At 39.1% G+C, this 17,288-nt stretch overlaps 1 protein-coding gene across 12 annotated transcripts in view; it reads left to right on the top strand.

Annotated features, from left to right (window-relative positions):
• The window catches only part of mast4 (microtubule associated serine/threonine kinase family member 4), a 132,675-nt gene that overhangs the window by 101,899 nt on the left and 13,488 nt on the right, over positions 1 to 17,288 (top strand). For all 12 annotated transcript variants that reach the window (XM_033646159.2, XM_078162234.1, XM_078162232.1 and 9 more), the window contains 12 exons: positions 365 to 466; positions 1,218 to 1,350; positions 6,468 to 6,529; positions 6,655 to 6,746; positions 6,987 to 7,195; positions 7,305 to 7,443; positions 8,007 to 8,139; positions 8,240 to 8,405; positions 11,664 to 11,765; positions 12,423 to 12,545; positions 14,737 to 14,846; positions 15,501 to 15,622. In XM_033646159.2, coding sequence (XP_033502050.2) covers positions 365 to 466; positions 1,218 to 1,350; positions 6,468 to 6,529; positions 6,655 to 6,746; positions 6,987 to 7,195; positions 7,305 to 7,443; positions 8,007 to 8,139; positions 8,240 to 8,405; positions 11,664 to 11,765; positions 12,423 to 12,545; positions 14,737 to 14,846; positions 15,501 to 15,622 — 1,493 coding nt within the window. The remainder of the gene's footprint in view (positions 1 to 364; positions 467 to 1,217; positions 1,351 to 6,467; positions 6,530 to 6,654; positions 6,747 to 6,986; positions 7,196 to 7,304; positions 7,444 to 8,006; positions 8,140 to 8,239; positions 8,406 to 11,663; positions 11,766 to 12,422; positions 12,546 to 14,736; positions 14,847 to 15,500; positions 15,623 to 17,288) is intronic.

Genomic DNA, 17,288 nt, shown 5'->3' on the forward strand with positions numbered 1-17,288 from the left:
TATTAAATGAACAATGGCATATGTCATTTCTGGCTACCTTCTTTGCTTGAATTAGGAAAAATATGGTGCAACTTGGTAAACTGGTTAAAATCTTATTTTAATCATGCAAGAGACAGATTTATTTTCCTTCGGATGGTCAGAAGAGTTGTAAAGAATTCTGTAAATACCTTCTGGACAGTAAGTGTTATGAAATGACCTTTTGGGTTTTTTAAAGATCACTGGGTATAATTTTTTTAATCCAATATTTAGCACTTAAATGTGCTGGTAGGACACAAGAAGCACAAACAGCCTTTGGACAGTACCTCACTCTGACCTGTCTACCATAATATATAAAAAAACGGAGAACTTGTATTTTGCTGTGTAGTCCACAGAGAGATCAGAAAGCGAGGAAGTAAACTTCATCAGAGAGCTGGTGAAGAAGATCCTCATCATCATTGCCCGACCTGCTCGACTGCTGGAATGTCTGGTATGTTTCATGTCACTAAACAGCCACTGAAATATTCTGTATATTCTTCATGTTTTGCGTATGTTTACAATTACTAGTGTTTGCATTTGATGTTTGTATCTTTAGTCTTAGTCTGTTAGTTCATGATGGTTAAAGTAAAAAATGCTCAAGGTTCCCTTTTTTGAAACAATGTATTTTTTTACAAAATATTGAATGTACTGTAATATATTTGCTGGGACTTGAACCTTTGTCAATTGACGACTAACATCAAACCACAGGTTAAACATGCATACACAGGGAAAAAAAACATAGAAGATGCAAAGTTTTGGGTTGTTTTTATTTTTGTATAAAAGTCAGATTATCTTTCAGGCAACACTTCAAACCTACCACTGGTCCCAAAATTACTTTAGCTGACTTCATCCTTCACATTCTTTACCAGTGTCCAGGTTAAATAAAGGTTAAAGCAGCTATATAATCAGTATAAGTTTTTGATAATAATGTAATGTGAACGGGGTTAGAACAGTATAAAAGGTGTATTTCCCTATCTTGACAAACTGTTATAGTGTCATTATTCATCCAAGCTTCACACTACACACTGAGAGTCATGAAAGCCACCTGTGAGTGTGTCTGAACCAGAGTAAAACCAAGTAAAACCACAAAAACACCAGCTCCTGGTACATAAAGTACAGATTTGTTGTTTACCTTCATTAAATTGTGCAATGTTGTGTTATACGTGTAAATATACTAAAGCATGCTGCTGTTGTGTCTCCAGGAGTTTGACCCAGAAGAATTTTACCACCTTTTGGAGGCCGCTGAAGGACACGCTAAAGAGGGCCAGGGCATCAAAACAGACATCCCCCGTTACATCATCAGCCAGCTGGGACTCACGAGAGATCCTCTGGAAGGTACAGGAGCTTTATGGTCATCATCAGTTGTGATAGAACCAAACAACTTTGGTTAAACCTAAGGTTGCAAAGGGTCATTACATTATGGATAACTTTTAATACTGAACTAACTTTTAAGGGGAAAACACATAAAATGACTAGGTCTTATGGCATGTTTTGGTTCAAAGTATACCTAGGGTTGCAACGGGTCAGAGAATGTCTGGGTATGGTCAAAGGGAAGTTAGAAAAAAATGTAAAAAACATTTTAATTCATTTTCTAATATGAAAATCAAATCTCTCAATAGTGAAGTTATTTAGGAGGAAAATACACTTAAAATCAGGATGAGAGGAATGTTTCATGTTATATGAGTCAAGTCATTTAATCAAAGTTAAAGTTTCAGTGTGTATGATTTAGGGGGATAAAGTGGCAGAAATGGCGTAAAATATTCATTACTATGTTTTCATTAATGTATAGTTTTCTGAAAATAAGAATCATTTTGTTTTTGTTACCTACGAATGAGCCATTTATATCTACATACAGCGGATCCTCTTCCACAGAGTCTGCCATGTTGTTTCTACAGTAGCCCAGAAGAGACATGCCAAACACTGGCTCTAAGCAGGGCCACTCACATTGGCCACCATAGCTCTCCTACATGTCTGGCACACAGGAGGTTTCAGTTGGTTGCATTCTGCTACCTCACCACTAGATGTCACTAAATCTTACACACTGGACCTTTAAACACAACTAAATTGTTTATTTTTTAATTTCTGTTAGAGTGGTTAACAAGTATTTCTGCTTACGATATGGTGACAGGTTTGTTTCTTTCTGCATATAACACGGTAAATGATACATTTTATTACTTTTATTTACCCTAAATTCCTGTTAATTCCCATGAAAAGTTTCCATTTTGATTATAGCTGGAATATTGCAACCATAGTTAGAATGGCTGACACTCCTCAGAAATACACCTAAAGACCATGAATTAGTTACAGATATTGGGACAGGTTTAGGTATTCTACTATTAATGTATTTCAGTTATTTTTTTCCAGCATTATTTGGGTAGAGAATCGTGTAGTTTCTTTTTCTTAAAGGTTTTTTAAGAAAAAAGGAGCAAAATGTATTTCTACAAGTATCTGTGTCTTCATCACATACAGTACAGGCCAAAAGTTTGGACACACCTTCTCATTCAATGCGTTTTCTTTATTTTCATGACTATTTACATTATAGATTCTCACTGAAGGCATCAAAACTATGAATGAACACATGTGGAGTTATGTACTTAACAAAAAAAGGTGAAATAACTGAAAACATGTTTTATATTCTAGTTTCTTCAAAATAGCCACCCTTTGCTCTGATTACTGCTTTGCACACTCTTGGCATTCTCTCCATGAGCTTCAAGAGGTAGTCACCTGAAATGGTTTTCCAACAGTCTTGAAGGAGTTCCCAGAGGTGTTTAGCACTTGTTGGCCCCTTTGCCATCATGTCATCTGTCGCAGTACTCCATCACTCTCCTTCTTGGTCAAATAGCCCTTACACAGCCTGGAGGTGTGTTTGGGGTCATTGTCCTGTTGAAAAATAAATGATGGTCCAACTAAACGCAAACCGGATGGGATGGCATGTCGCTGCAGGATGCTGTGGTAGCCATGTTGGTTCAGTGTGCCTTCAATTTTGAATAAATCCCCAACAGTGTCACCAGCAAAACACCCCCACACCATCACACCTCCTCCTCCATGCTTCACAGTGGGAACCAGGCATGTGGAATCCATCCGTTCACCTTTTCTGCGTCTCACAAAGACAGCGGTTGGAACCAAAGATCTCAAATTTGGACCCATCAGACCAAAGCACAGATTTCCACTGATCTAATGTCCATTCCTTGTGTTTCTTGGCCCAAACAAATCTCTTCTGCTTGTTGCCTCTCCTTAGCAGTGGTTTCCTAGCAGCTATTTGACCATGAAGGCCTGATTGGCGCAGTCTCCTCTTAACAGTTGTTCTAGAGATGGGTCTGCTGCTAGAACTCTGTGTGGCATTCATCTGGTCTCTGATCTGAGCTGCTGTTAACTTGCGATTTCTGAGGCTGGTGACTCGGATGAACTTATCCTCAGAAGCAGAGGTGACTCTTGGTCTTCCTTTCCTGGGTCGGTCCTCATGTGTGCCAGTTTCGTTGTAGCGCTTGATGGTTTTTGCGACTCCACTTGGGGACACATTTAAAGTTTTTGCAATTTTCCGGACTGACTGACCTTCATTTCTTAAAGTAATAATGGCCACTCGTTTTTCTTTAGTTAGCTGATTGGTTCTTGCCATAATATGAATTTTAACAGTTGTCCAATAGGGCTGTCGGCTGTGTATTAACCTGACTTCTGCACAGCACAACTGATGGTCCCAACCCCATTGATAAAGCAAGAAATTCCACTAATTAACCCTGATGAGGCACACCTGTGAAGTGGAAACCATTTCAGGTGACTACCTCTTGAAGCTCATGGAGAGAATGCCAAGAGTGTGCAAAGCAGTAATCAGAGCAAAGGGTGGCTATTTTGAAGAAACTAGAATATAAAACATGTTTTCAGTTATTTCACCTTTTTTTGTTAAGTACATAACTCCACATGTGTTCATTCATAGTTTTGATGCCTTCAGTGAGAATCTATAATGTAAATAGTCATGAAAATAAAGAAAACGCATTGAATGAGAAGGTGTGTCCAAACTTTTGGCCTGTACTGTACGTATCTTGTTCAGTTCCATTTAAGTACTGAGTATTGCAGAACCTGCTTCTTAAGTATTGTCTCGGTGATGCAGTAAATATAAATACAGGGTAACTGTTGTGGTGAGGCTGTGAAGGAATGAAAGAACTAAAAGACAAAGATACTCTTGACTCATGTCCTGCACTGAACAGACCGTCTTTTCTAATGACCCTCTGTCTCTCCAGATTCAGTAACAAACAACATTCATTATGACTAATTAGAAAGGAATGGCCTCCCCACAGACCTTACACAGATCCACACAGGCTGGCTCATCAGCCAATCTCTCCATTCATTTCCCCCGAGCACCTCCTGTGTTTCGTTTGCCCAGCGCCTTGTGCGCCTGAAGCAAACCTTACAAGGAAGGACAGATGTTAAATAGTAGTGGAAATGTGTTTACAGGCTCTCTAGGGACAAGACAAACACCCCCCTGTGAAATTACACACATGGACTTTGGCATGATTTCACACAAACACACACAAACACAGAAAAAACCTACAAGATGCAAGGTGGTTTATAATGAGCACTTGTTCTGGAGTGGTGATTTTCAAAATGGTGTTAGACATGTGTTTGTGTTGCCACATCTGATTTCCGCCCCATTTATTCTCAATTCAAATTATCTTGGAGTCAGCACCTTAAACCTAATAGGTTAATAAAGACTGCTGTTTTTTGCTTTGTTTATAGGTCTTGATTTCTCAGCATTTCAGTTACCTTTGTTGCAAAAACTGCACTGCAGAACATTTTCATCGTCAGCAGTGGGATGTAAATAAGTACATTTACTGAAGCATTGTACTTAAGAACAAATTCGAGTCACTTGTAATTTACTTGAGTATTTACATTGGTAATTTTATACTGATGCACTAATACATGTCAAAGGTAAATATTTTACTGTTTACTTCACTACATTTATCTGACAGTAACATTTCAAGTCAAAGTTTCTCTTCCCTCCAGCTGTGTTGATGTTAAAATGTCTGTGATAAACTGAAGGATTAAGTGTTTCTTTATGTGTTGAGAAAATTCTCCTACTTCTCAACGGGAAACTTTGCTGATTTTCAACGAGCTTTGTATCATAACAGTGTGGGTAGTATGTGTAAATGCTGTGGTACACTTTCCTCCATCTTTCCAGTGCCCAGATCGCCCTACTCATCTCCCAGCCAAAAATTCTCCCAGCAATTTGGGCTGGCTTTAGGACCTTTGCTCAGACTGCAGATAGCACTTCCACATTCTTGTATGCTTGACACTGAGGGCAGATGAGTATCGAAGCAGATCAAGAAAGATCTCTCTTTCTCTCTCAAACTCTGATCAAAGTGTAAAACTAGGCAGTGTTGATCAAATATGAACCAAGATTATGTTACTGTATAGCCTTTTCTCACATAAAATGTTTTTAGAACATATTTAAGTTCACGGTTTGGCTGTATAACAAGAGTTTGTGAACAGGAAGTGGGCGCCATACTATTTCCTGTATTGTAAAAACAAAGGATGAAAAAAAATGACGGAAAAACGAATCAGTGCTGATCAAATATAAACCAAGATTCTGGTACTATTACTGTTGCCTATTTCTCGCCTCAGATGTTTCCACAAACACATTTTAGCTTACGGTTTAACTGTAATATGAGGTTGTTTGTCACTAGCTGGCCGCAATATTGTTTCCTATGGCCAAACAGACAGGCTTACATTATATCCACCACCAGTGCGAGGAATTTATTGGTCAGGTGCGGCGCAGTGTGTTCTGTTATTTGTTGTTTTCTGACTTTTGAGCAAAAGCAAATGCCACAGCCCTTTTTCTCTGTTTTCTCTGTTCATGTGACACCAATCAAAAAAGGATTTGTGTCTTACTACTGCATTAACAGCCTAGTTTTATGAAAAGACTGTCTTTTCAGCAGCGAAATACTTCTTTATGCTAAATAAACTCTGTAAATACCCTGTGTTTTTTCTGGCACCTTGAAAAATTGACTTTTTAGGGATACGTGGTTCTCACAGGGCAGCCACGCCACAAACATATGATGACCCTATAGAATATGATGCAGTGCTGTAGATAAAACTACCCAACAGTATATAGAGGAGTTAAAATAAGAGCCGCCTTAAACATCTACAACAGTAAAATGTCACATACACATTAATGCAGCTGTAACATAAATCCAAAAAAACATCAGATGTAATAGGAAATCACTGACAGGGACCATTTTAGAGTACATTTACTTTAAGTACTTTAAGTACATTTTGGTGATGCATACTTTTATGCAGGACTTTTACTGGTAGTGGAGTATTTTCAGTGTGGTATTAGTATTTTTGCCTCAGTAAAGAACCTGAATACTTCTTCTGCCGCTGTTCATAGGCTTCACATGAAGTTATAAATTTATACTTCACTTAAAACCTTTTTCTTTTTTCTTCATTTCCTTCTGTAGAAATCGCTCAGCTGACCAGCTGTGACAGTGGGATTGCAGAAACACCAGAAACAGACGACTCTGTAAGCGCTAAGAAATTGATTTTTTTGTATTGATCTACTCTATCCATCTTTACCACAGGTGTATCAGCTAAGTACAGATTTTATCTTTGATTTGTTCTGGTATTTGTCTCTTTTCCTGCTCCTAGTCTCAGAGCCTCAGCACAGCTTTGAGGTGCCGGCATAAACCTTGTGAATTGGACTTCGAGATGACAAAACTCATCAGCAATGGTGCCTACGGGTGAGGACATCTTATTCTATATCCGATTATCTCATCTCTGGTGATAGATGGTTTGTTTCAGCCCCAGCAAGGAAGCCATTCAAACTGACTTTTTCTTCTCCTGTTTTCAGTTATCTCTCTTGCATATTTCCCTTTCCCACTCTGTTTCCACAAGATGATAATAGCAAATTTTCCTCCGAGTAGAGCTGTTTTACGATCAGTTATTTCCCCCAGCTGACTGGTAAACTGTTTATTCCACAGAGCTGTTTATCTGGTTCGGCACAAGGAGACGAAGCAGCGGTTTGCCATGAAAAAGATCAACAAGCAGAACCTGATGTTGAGGAATCAGATACAGCAGGCCTTTGTGGAGAGAGACATCCTTACCTTTGCTGAAAACCCTTTTGTGGTGTCCATGTACTGCTCCTTTGAGACGCGGCGGCACCTGTGTATGGTCATGGAGTATGTTGAAGGTCAGCAGCTTGTATTTTTTAAGTGCATAGTGCTGCAGCTGAAAGAAAGCACTTTGAACAGCGTCTCTCGTGTGTCCTCTCAATCACATCTCGTCATTGATGTTTACAGGTGGAGACTGTGCCACCCTTTTGAAAAACATGGGCCCCCTGCCTGTGGATATGGCCAGGATGTACTTTGCAGAGACAGTGCTGGCTCTGGAATATCTCCACAACTATGGCATTGTCCACAGGGACCTCAAACCAGACAAGTGAGACCTCACAAATTTAAATATTTTTATATTAACAATAGTAGCTCGAACTGCAGGGAGGAACCCACAGAGACTCATCAGCTGTCTCTGCAGTCCTCCATACCTTTACAGAGCACTGTATCGTCTTTCGTATCATTGTTTTGTTTTCCCAGTGTGCAAAATAACTGGTTTTATTTGCTTGTCTCCTGCTAGATATTAACAGATATTTTAAGTACATTTTCTCCATATTTATTTACGTTTACTTAAGTTAATGTTGCATGAATGGTTCTACTTTTTATATTGTGGTATTACCACCATTACTGAAGTAAAGGATCTGATACTTCCTCCACGGCCGTCAGTATTTTATTTTATAATACAACAAATACCACCAACGATTCTTGGAATACAAGTAACCTGTGCAGTCCTTCATAATGATCCCTGTCTGGAGGCTTTACTACCTAAATGCTTGCTGACTGGTCTTTTTCATTATCACAGTCTATTGTCTATTTAGTGTTTCTATTGTCTATTTAGTGTTTCCATCCTCTTCCTCTTGTCCTCCCCCTGCCCACCTGTCTTCCTTACAGTTTGCTGGTTACATCTATGGGACACATTAAGCTGACAGATTTTGGGTTATCCAAAGTTGGGCTGATGAACATGACCACTAACCTGTACGAGGGACATATAGAGAAAGATGCCAGGGAGTTCTCTGATAAGCAGGTAAATCTTTTTTAACTGACAATTTAAGCATATGTCTATGTATATTTCCACACACCTCATCATGTTTAAATATTTATTGTCTTTTTTTTTTTCTATAAAGGTATGTGGAACCCCAGAGTATATTGCACCAGAGGTCATTCTGAGACAGGGCTATGGAAAGCCGGTGGACTGGTGGGCAATGGGCATCATCCTCTACGAGTTCCTTGTGGGCTGTGTGCCTTTTTTTGGAGACACACCAGAGGAGCTGTTCGGACAGGTCATCAGTGGTCAGTGTTTCCTCCATTTCTTCTCACATGATAATTAAAAACCATTAAGAAGTTTCCATGATATTCTGATAATATGTTTGCCAAACAATGACTGCTGCTCAAACCTTTCTGATAGATGTGTGATCCTCAGTCCAACGCTATCAGCTAGCCTTCAATGCAAACAGATTTCCTTGCTAATCGAAAGGAATACCTCACCCACAAAATGAGCTAATTATTTTCCTCAACTAATTAAAAGTTGTAGAGATCACTACATTACATGCAATGGTGTAAGATAACTAAGTACATTTACTGAAATACTGTACTAAAGTTCAAATCTGAGTTACTTATACTTGACTTAAATGTTTCTGTCTTATGCACTTTGTACTTCTATCCACTACATTTGAGAAGTTTCTGTTACAGTATTGCCTATTTCTTACCGATAATGTTTTCAGAAACATGTTTCCGCGCACTGTTTTGCTATAAAACAAGATTGTTTGTTACTAACGGGCTGCCACATTGTATCCTGTGTTAGAACAAACAAGTTTGCATTATGACATCTGACAGTGAGAGCGTTAATTGCTCTGGTCCAATGCATTCTGGTAGTTGTAGGTTTTCTACATCTTGAGCAAAAGCAAATGCCACAGTCCTTTTCCCTGTTTTCTCTGGTCATATAGCACCAATTTCAAAAGTATTTGCAGCTTTCTACTGCACAGGCAGCCTAGTTTTATGAAAAGACCATCTTTCCAGCAGTGAAAGACTTATTCAAAGTGAGATTTTGCAGAACTTTTGCTTGACCTGAGTGAAATATCTTTATTCCACCACTGATTACATGCAATCGTGTAATTACATTGCATAGCATGCAATTTTAATTAGGAATCAGTTGTTTTTTTATCATAAGCAAAAAGCCATTACTGCCGTATTTTTTAATCTTTTCCAGTGTTTGTGTTTAAAGAATAAAATAAATGCTTTGTGTCAGTTTATGGAATATAAAATGTTAGTAGACACAATTTCAAAGGATTCACAGCATCTGGCTTGTAGATTCTGTTGAGCACATGAGTAGGAATTCCCAAATCTCATTCAAATATGAATTAAACATTTACATAGTGACCACATGGAATTTGTTGGTGGGCATATTTCTCAATTTATTGAAGGCTGAGATTTCCCTGAGGGCCGGTAGCAAAACAGATGGCAGTAAAAGGATTCAGCTCGACTTTACACGGCAAGTGAAGTTTTAATAATTCTCATGATGTTACTTCGTTCTCTTCTCGTGGTGTCATGGTGACAGGAGCACATAGAAAATCTTAATCTTGAAAACAAGAGCTTTTATCTAGTCAGCGGTGTGCGGCTCAGATGAATTGTGTTATTTGGAGTTGTTAGATAACAGCCTCTATCTGTGGCATGGAAATGAATGGCATGCCATGACTGATTTGCCATGCTCTCAATCAAATTGTACCAAGCCTCTGAGAGTGACTGTTAATTAAAGGGGCCTGAACACACTGAATGCATGCCACCGTGGCCTCAGGCCGCACATACATATTCATAGCTCCCCTCCCAAATTTGATTAAAATGGGGACAAATGGTGCACGGAGCAGACAATCAGCATGGCACAGACAGGCTTTGCTCCCTTTTTCATTGCTTATCCATGAGGCTTTTCACTGAAAGCTAGAGCACATGTAAATTTTCTCATTCAACATAAGGCTTACACCTCACAACTGTTTTGTCTGACTTTGCTGGTGAAGCTATTTTGAAAGGAGAACATCAGAGAAGTGTTGCAAATGTCAGCCTTAGTGGATCACAGCTGGGCAATTCAGTAGTAGAATAACAACAAAATAAATCTGACATAGCTTTATGTTTGTAGGGACAACACAGATTAGGGCTGCACAGTTAATCAAAATATTATTGAAAATGCAATATGGCCAAGTGCAGCATCCAAATTGCCAGAGCTGCAGCTTGGAGTTAGAAGACTCATTGCCAGGGTGTTGTGTCACCAAGTCACTCACTGACACTCTTAACTCATAGCAAGTCAACAGACTTGTTTGTAGAGCCTGACAAACATTTGCATGATTTGTTTAACAGCAACCAACATGCAGTAACAGTGTGAGCTGTCTTACCTCAAAACAAGAGCTTGCAGAGGCGGACTAACAAAAAGCAGCCCAGGATTTTGCTGTCAAGCAGCCCCAATTTGATACACCAGATTCAAACTGACAGAACATGTTTGCTGATCAATAAATCATTAACTGTATTGTTTGTTTTAGGCTAATATGTAAAACAATAAAAATATTATTCCAAGGTTTTTCTCCCCATGTTTGTGTTTACAGAAAGAAAAAATTCAAAGCTGAATTAATGTAATAATCACCTGACACCTAATTTGACTCAATAGTCTGCATCACAGAGTTATTTGAAATATTGGAAAACAGTTAACAGTGTTTAAACACACAAGTAAATTAGATCCAGCAGACTCTGTCCACAGGAGCATACTATATTCACATCACATATTCACACAAAGTACACAATGTTTACACTGAGCAGGTGCTTAACAAATCATTTTAATTGCTGTTCTGGCCATCAAATATCATCTGCCTTATCAGGGGTTGCTAAGACAGTGCCCACAAGTGGTCGCCCGCAGGGAGCCAATGAGTTGCCTGTAGGGCACATTCTATAAGTTACTGCAGTCAAGCCAGCTGTCACTTGCATCTCTGTGGTCAAATCAGCCGATGCTACAACTAAAGTGCACCCATACACTGACAGTTGTGGTAAAAGCATTCAGACAGCCCAGATCAAGCTGACGGGAAGAGGTAGTGATGGACTTGGTGAAGCTAGTGAAAGGATACATGTGTGATTATATTTGGTTTTTAAAATAAGATGTTAAGAAAGGGGTTGGGGAACAAAGTCCCAAGTTCTTGAACTTTCCGATGGCCTGTCCGTGCCTGGGAGCTTGTTCATCATCAGTTTCTCTGCATCCATCACCTTTTACCAGATTGCTAAATGCAAATAGCTTATTATGCATTGTGAACTAACAGGAATGTCTCCTTCTCAGGATATTGACCATTAAGTTTGCAATTCATGTGGTTTAAGGCATTAAAGCAACTCCTCATGTTTATCTCCTCATTTATTAGTTCTGGTTTGTTTTTTACTTTTTGTGTTGCAGTTATGTTTCTCAGAAACTATATGTTTCCTAAGCAAACCCTGATGTTTTCCAACTCGGTAATGGAGCTTGGGCTGCTTGTATGTAGGAGTATTGTTTAATTCAAAGTTATTGCATTGATTGTGTGTTTCCAGACGAGATCAACTGGCCTGAGGGAGAAGACGCCCCACCTCTTGACTCTCAGGAGCTCATCACCTTGCTCCTTCGACAGAATCCTCTGGAAAGGATGGGCACAGGTACAAGCGCAAAGAGCAAAGACACTGTGGCACAGCCAGTAACTCGGTTAGGACCAGACAGGCACAGCAGACCACCATAAATTCTCACGTGACCCTTAGTGCCACCTCAGCACCGCTCATTATTCCAAGTCACCGGGGAAGAAATTGAGGTCATCCAACAGCGGAGCAGTTTATCCCGTGGCCTTGTCACCTCTTTCCTTTGATCAATTGCAATTATTTCCTTTGCCAGTCCATGAATCTAATTCCATGCATGATCAGGCACTAAGACTGTGTCGATCTGTGGACTGTAAAAGTGACCATGACCTGGGACAAAGGCTTTTAATCAGAGGGATGCATGTAGCCAGTTCAGTCCGGGGACATCTGGACCTCCTTGTTCATCTAGATCTCCCCTTGCCAGGCTGCCATTCACAAAGTCTCCTGCTATTCCACCAAAGGTCACAGGCAGGAAATTGTGCTGCATAATTTATGGCCATGATATTGCTTTGGCCTGCAGCCACTAGGGGAAAGGAAAACATAGTGTAAGCGTTTCTTCACCTCCTGTGTCTAACTGAACCTTTCACTGCCAGTGCCTCGTGTTTTCTTCACTAGCAGTTTTAGCATTTTTTCCTGAAATTTATATTCAGACAAAGTATTCATTTGTAATTGTTCCATCTGCAGGTGGAGCTGCTGAAGTGAAGCAGCATCCATTTTTCCACAACCTGGACTGGAACGGTCTGCTGAGACAGAAGGCTGAGTTTATTCCACAGCTGGAGTCGGAAGATGACACCAGCTACTTTGACAGTGAGTTTTTTACAGTGTATTATTTTTCACGTGTCGATAGCAGATACACATCCAGAGATCAGCTTAGAAAGCACTAAAATAATGCACTCCTGATAACATATGATGTTGCTTCATAGTCATCATGTTAGAAAGTTTTGAATTTGCTATTCTGAGCACAACTGGTTCTGAAAGTAAAACTCTCATTGAGACAGTGTTACATGGAGCACTTCTATGGCTCGGATCTCCATGAACCATAATCATTATTTCAAAACATTAACAACTGTGTTAGAAAATATCTGTTTCTTTGATTATGAAGTTGAAGGTACTTCAGCATATTGATGTAGAAATTGGCTGTGACTGACAGGGTGCATTTTGGCAACAAACATCCAACCACCAATTTTAAAATTCTGTTTTGTACACCACTAATAATGGTCAGAAGCTGACGATGACAGGGTTAAGAAAACTGAAAACACAATCTGGAGCACGAATCACTTCACTTTTGAAGAGAACCTATTGTGCTCATTTTCAGGTTCATACTTGTATTTCAGGTTAACAAAAGCTTCTCAACACAACTGGACATGTTCCAGCAGGAGTATGATCTGAAATCAGGGAGAAAATAACAACATTCACAAGCAAGATGACATGGTTCCCTGATATTAGCATAGTCTTTGTTAACAATTTTCCAGAAGGAATGCACATAAAATGAATAAATAACAGGTGTAACACAACACACAACAATTAGCATGTAGCTATATGTAACAGTGTACTTGCAGCTGGGGAGTGGCTGTCTATAGCAATCGTTATCCGTTGAAAATCACGAATTATTTATTTATTCATTTATTTTACATTGCAATGGATGTATTCCAGTGTTGTTTCAACTCACTTTATTTGGTTCTCCCCACCTCCCCCCGGTTGTTGAGTATTTATATCCTCATGTGTTCCCTCGTGTCTTTTTATGTGTTTTTACCCGCTGTGCAACTAATTGCCCTTTAGGGACAAAGTCAAGTTTAAGTTGAAGTTGATAAAAGCTTGCAAACACAACCAGACAGCAGCAATACGATCCAGGAGAAATTAACAACATCGGCAACCAAGATTAATGTTTCCCTTAGCATGTAGCTACATGTAGCAGAGCTGGCTATGTAACATAAACACTTGAAGTAGCTTGGAGCAGATGACCATATAAAGAAATCCGTTATGAGCTGATGTCATCTTTTAGCCAAAGTAGAAAAAATGTTGGAAGCTGAGTATTCAGAGCAGTTTGAAGCCTGAGGTTTTTGCTCACCGAGATTACTTTTACATATGTTTACCTCATTATTTAAAACTTTGGCTATTTTTAATATGAACATCTATCAATGCAGTTTTAGATATATGGCCGAAAATATGGAATAATAGGTCCCCTTTAACTTCTTGGTCAACTGTGGGTGAAATAAGCAACTATGCTGCCGTGTTTTGCTCACAACTGTAACGAAAAAAGCATTTTAGATTTTTAATCATATGTCTGACTTGTCTCCTCTTCATGGTAACAGGGGCTGAGGGTCCTGGGTATTTAGACTGTCCACTATACCATAATGACAGACAAAACATGATTTCTTAGAAACAAAGTTGAAATAATTCAAACTGGTGGTCGTAACATAAACCGAAATGAATATTACATGAACAGGGTGTTTCTACTTTTTATTAACAGTGAGGATATAATTAAAGGGAAAAAAAGAACGGGGATGCAGAATGGGGAAAACATTTCCAGAACTAGGGGCTGAAATATTCTGAAATATAAACAAATATAGGCTGAAACAAACAGGACACAGCTAACTCACTGAGCCCATTGCAACATTATACTTCCTTCTCAACTGTAGCTCCAAAACTCAGAACAGGATAATCCCAACTAGCAGAAAGCAAATAAATAATAATAGGATTGACAAAATACAAAAAAATACAATATTGCCTTGTCAATACTTGTCTTAATAATTGTTTGTGATGAAATCCTGCAGACTTACAGGCAAAAATCATTTTAAATTGCACAAAACTTAATACTAAATAAATGAAGTGAGTGAGAACTGAAAAACCTGGGCTTCAAATCTATTCTAAATCCCCTTTCTTCTTCTTTAAACCTTGTAACACTTAAAATAACCTGTAATAACGAAATGTTTTGGGTTTTTTTTAAAAAAAAAGCAACAAAAAAAAACGTGAAATGTAAAGCTCTCATCATCCCCAGCTCGCTCCGAGAGATACCATCACCTGGAGACAGAGGAAGACGATATGAATGATGAAGACTTCAATGTGGAGCTGCGGCAGTTCTCCTCTTGTTCTCACAGATTCTCAAAGGTTTGTCCTTAATCTCCCCTCAAATTTCTCAGAGTAACATGTATACATGATCATTACTGCCAAAGATGTTAGTAATGTAAATGAGTTGATGCCCTCGTCTGTCCTGCTGCTTTTCTCATGGGAAAGAAAGCAAGAGCAAGTGTTATTTCATATGGAAATGTGTGTCTAGAAAACACAACCTGCTGTCCCTTTACCCCTACAGTATTAACCATACATTTCGGCTTTGCATATATTTTCCGCTTGCAAATCAGATCTGTTTTTTTTTTTGTATGTGGAACACAATACAGTCATACAAGCTGGGAGTCATTGTTGTGCTGCATTGCAGTATGCTTCCCTCTCACATCAAAACAAAGCATTACAGTGTCTCAAAAAGCAGCGGGGCGTCTCAGAGGAAGTGTGGAGCTACACTGAATCTTTTTTCCTCAGCAGCACCTAAAACTTCAGGCTGTTAAGATATGATGAAGTCTGCATTAACACAGAGAGCACAGTGTTTCTGGTGTCCTCTTCATTGTAAATGTTAAAAACCCTGGACCATTACTTTTTCAGTCATTCTTTGTAGCTTATTCTGAACCTGCCAGTGTGTTTTAAAACAGTATTTTGCCTTTCACAGCCCGCATGCAGTGAAGTGAATCATAGTCTCTGTGTGGTTGTCAGGTTTACAGCAGCCTGGATTTGTCCCGTGGGCACCTGGAGGAGAAGGGAGAGACGGAGGGGAAGAAGAGCGAGAGCCCACTGACTGTTGACTCTCTCAGCTGGACGCCAGACTTTGCTGAAATGTATGCTTGACACTCAGCTTCATTAAAGCACTCTGCACATTAACGCCATACTGTATGTAGAAGAGATTAAATATCCACCTCAGTGCAGATGAAAAAACCTTTTTTGCTTACAAACAGAAATAGTAAAATCTTGTTTTGGTATGTGGAGAGACCACTGCTGGTTGCATTGTACCAGAGGTGGGGGCCCCGAGTCACATGACTTGAGTCGAGTCCAAGGACTCAAATTTGAGGATTGAGACTTGCTTGACTAACACAGATGAAAGACTCACTTGACTTTGACGTGGTATTCATGACTTGAGACTTGAATACGACTTGAGACAGATGACTTGAAAGGAACTTAATATATATATTTTTCGAGATGTTGAGAAGTTACGTTTTGTTTTTAAAATATGCTGACACATATATCGCAGCAGGGGGGGACTTGGTGGCTGATATTCATGCTCACGCCACCACTTCCTCCTGCCCGCAGCTCTTGAAGGAATGGCAGTATGTACAGCGGTATCATGAGGGTTACCAAGAGCTTTTATTCTGTTCTATCTGCATGATACCTGTAAGTTAAGGTTTCAATAACTCATTCAGTATTGAAGGTGCTTTGCAACCACCGACACTCTGTCAGCTCCGGGCCGTTATGCACACACAGTCCCCACTGTGAGAGCTCCTCTTATTTGTACGAGGTTTTGATTCTGCCACAGTGCATAACGACTGTTCCTGCCTGCTGTCCCAACATAAGTTCACTATCTGTGAGTGTGTGTATGTGCACTTGCAGTACGCATCCACACACCATGAGATAGTTTCCCCAGTGACCTTTTTTTTTTTTTTTTTTGCTCTCTCACAGCAGCAGGTATGTTATGTGAGAGAGGTCTTTCACCCTGACCAGAGAGCTTGGAGCAGGAGAGGAAGTATTTAAATCTTTTACTCCAGTAAAAGTATCAAATACCATTCTGTAAAAATACTCTGTTACAAGTAAAAGTCCTGCATTTAAAATAGTACTCAAGTAAAAGTATGTAAGTATAATCAAGAAGATGTACTTAAAGTAAAAAATTAAAATTATAAATGTCACCTGTGACTGTTGTAGTCTACTATATATGACTCATGCATTGATGTAGAAGCAGGATTTTACTGTCGTAGTTGGGTGAGGTTGAGCTTATACTGAACTATTAACTAATGATTATTTTCATTATGGTTTAATCTGCTGATTATTTTTCTCCCTTAATCGATTGGTTGTTTGGTTTGTAAAAATTCTGGAAATAGTAAGAGATACCGTCACAATTACCCAGAGCCCAAAATGACACCTTCATAATGTTTGTTTTGTCCAACCAACACTTCAAACCTCAACAGAAAAACTAATTATAAAATAATAAAAAGCAAAAGCAGCAAAGAAGTCCTCACATTTGTGAAGCTGGAACCATGAAATGTTGCATTGAAAAATGACTCGGACGATTTTCAAAATGGTGGTGATTTTTTTTCTGTTAATTCAGTAATTGACTCATAGTTACAGCTGTACTTTTACATTATCATATGTTTTGAGTGCAAAATCTTAATTTGTAAAGTAACAAGTAACTGATACTGTCAGATAAATGTAGTGTGGTAGAGGTAAGCAGTGGAGTGAAAAGAAAAGACTCAGATTTGTACTCACACTACCTGAGTTAATGTATTTAGTTACATG

This window comes from Epinephelus lanceolatus, chromosome 19 (assembly GCF_041903045.1).
Source record: "Epinephelus lanceolatus isolate andai-2023 chromosome 19, ASM4190304v1, whole genome shotgun sequence".
NCBI lineage: Eukaryota > Metazoa > Chordata > Actinopteri > Perciformes > Serranidae > Epinephelus > Epinephelus lanceolatus.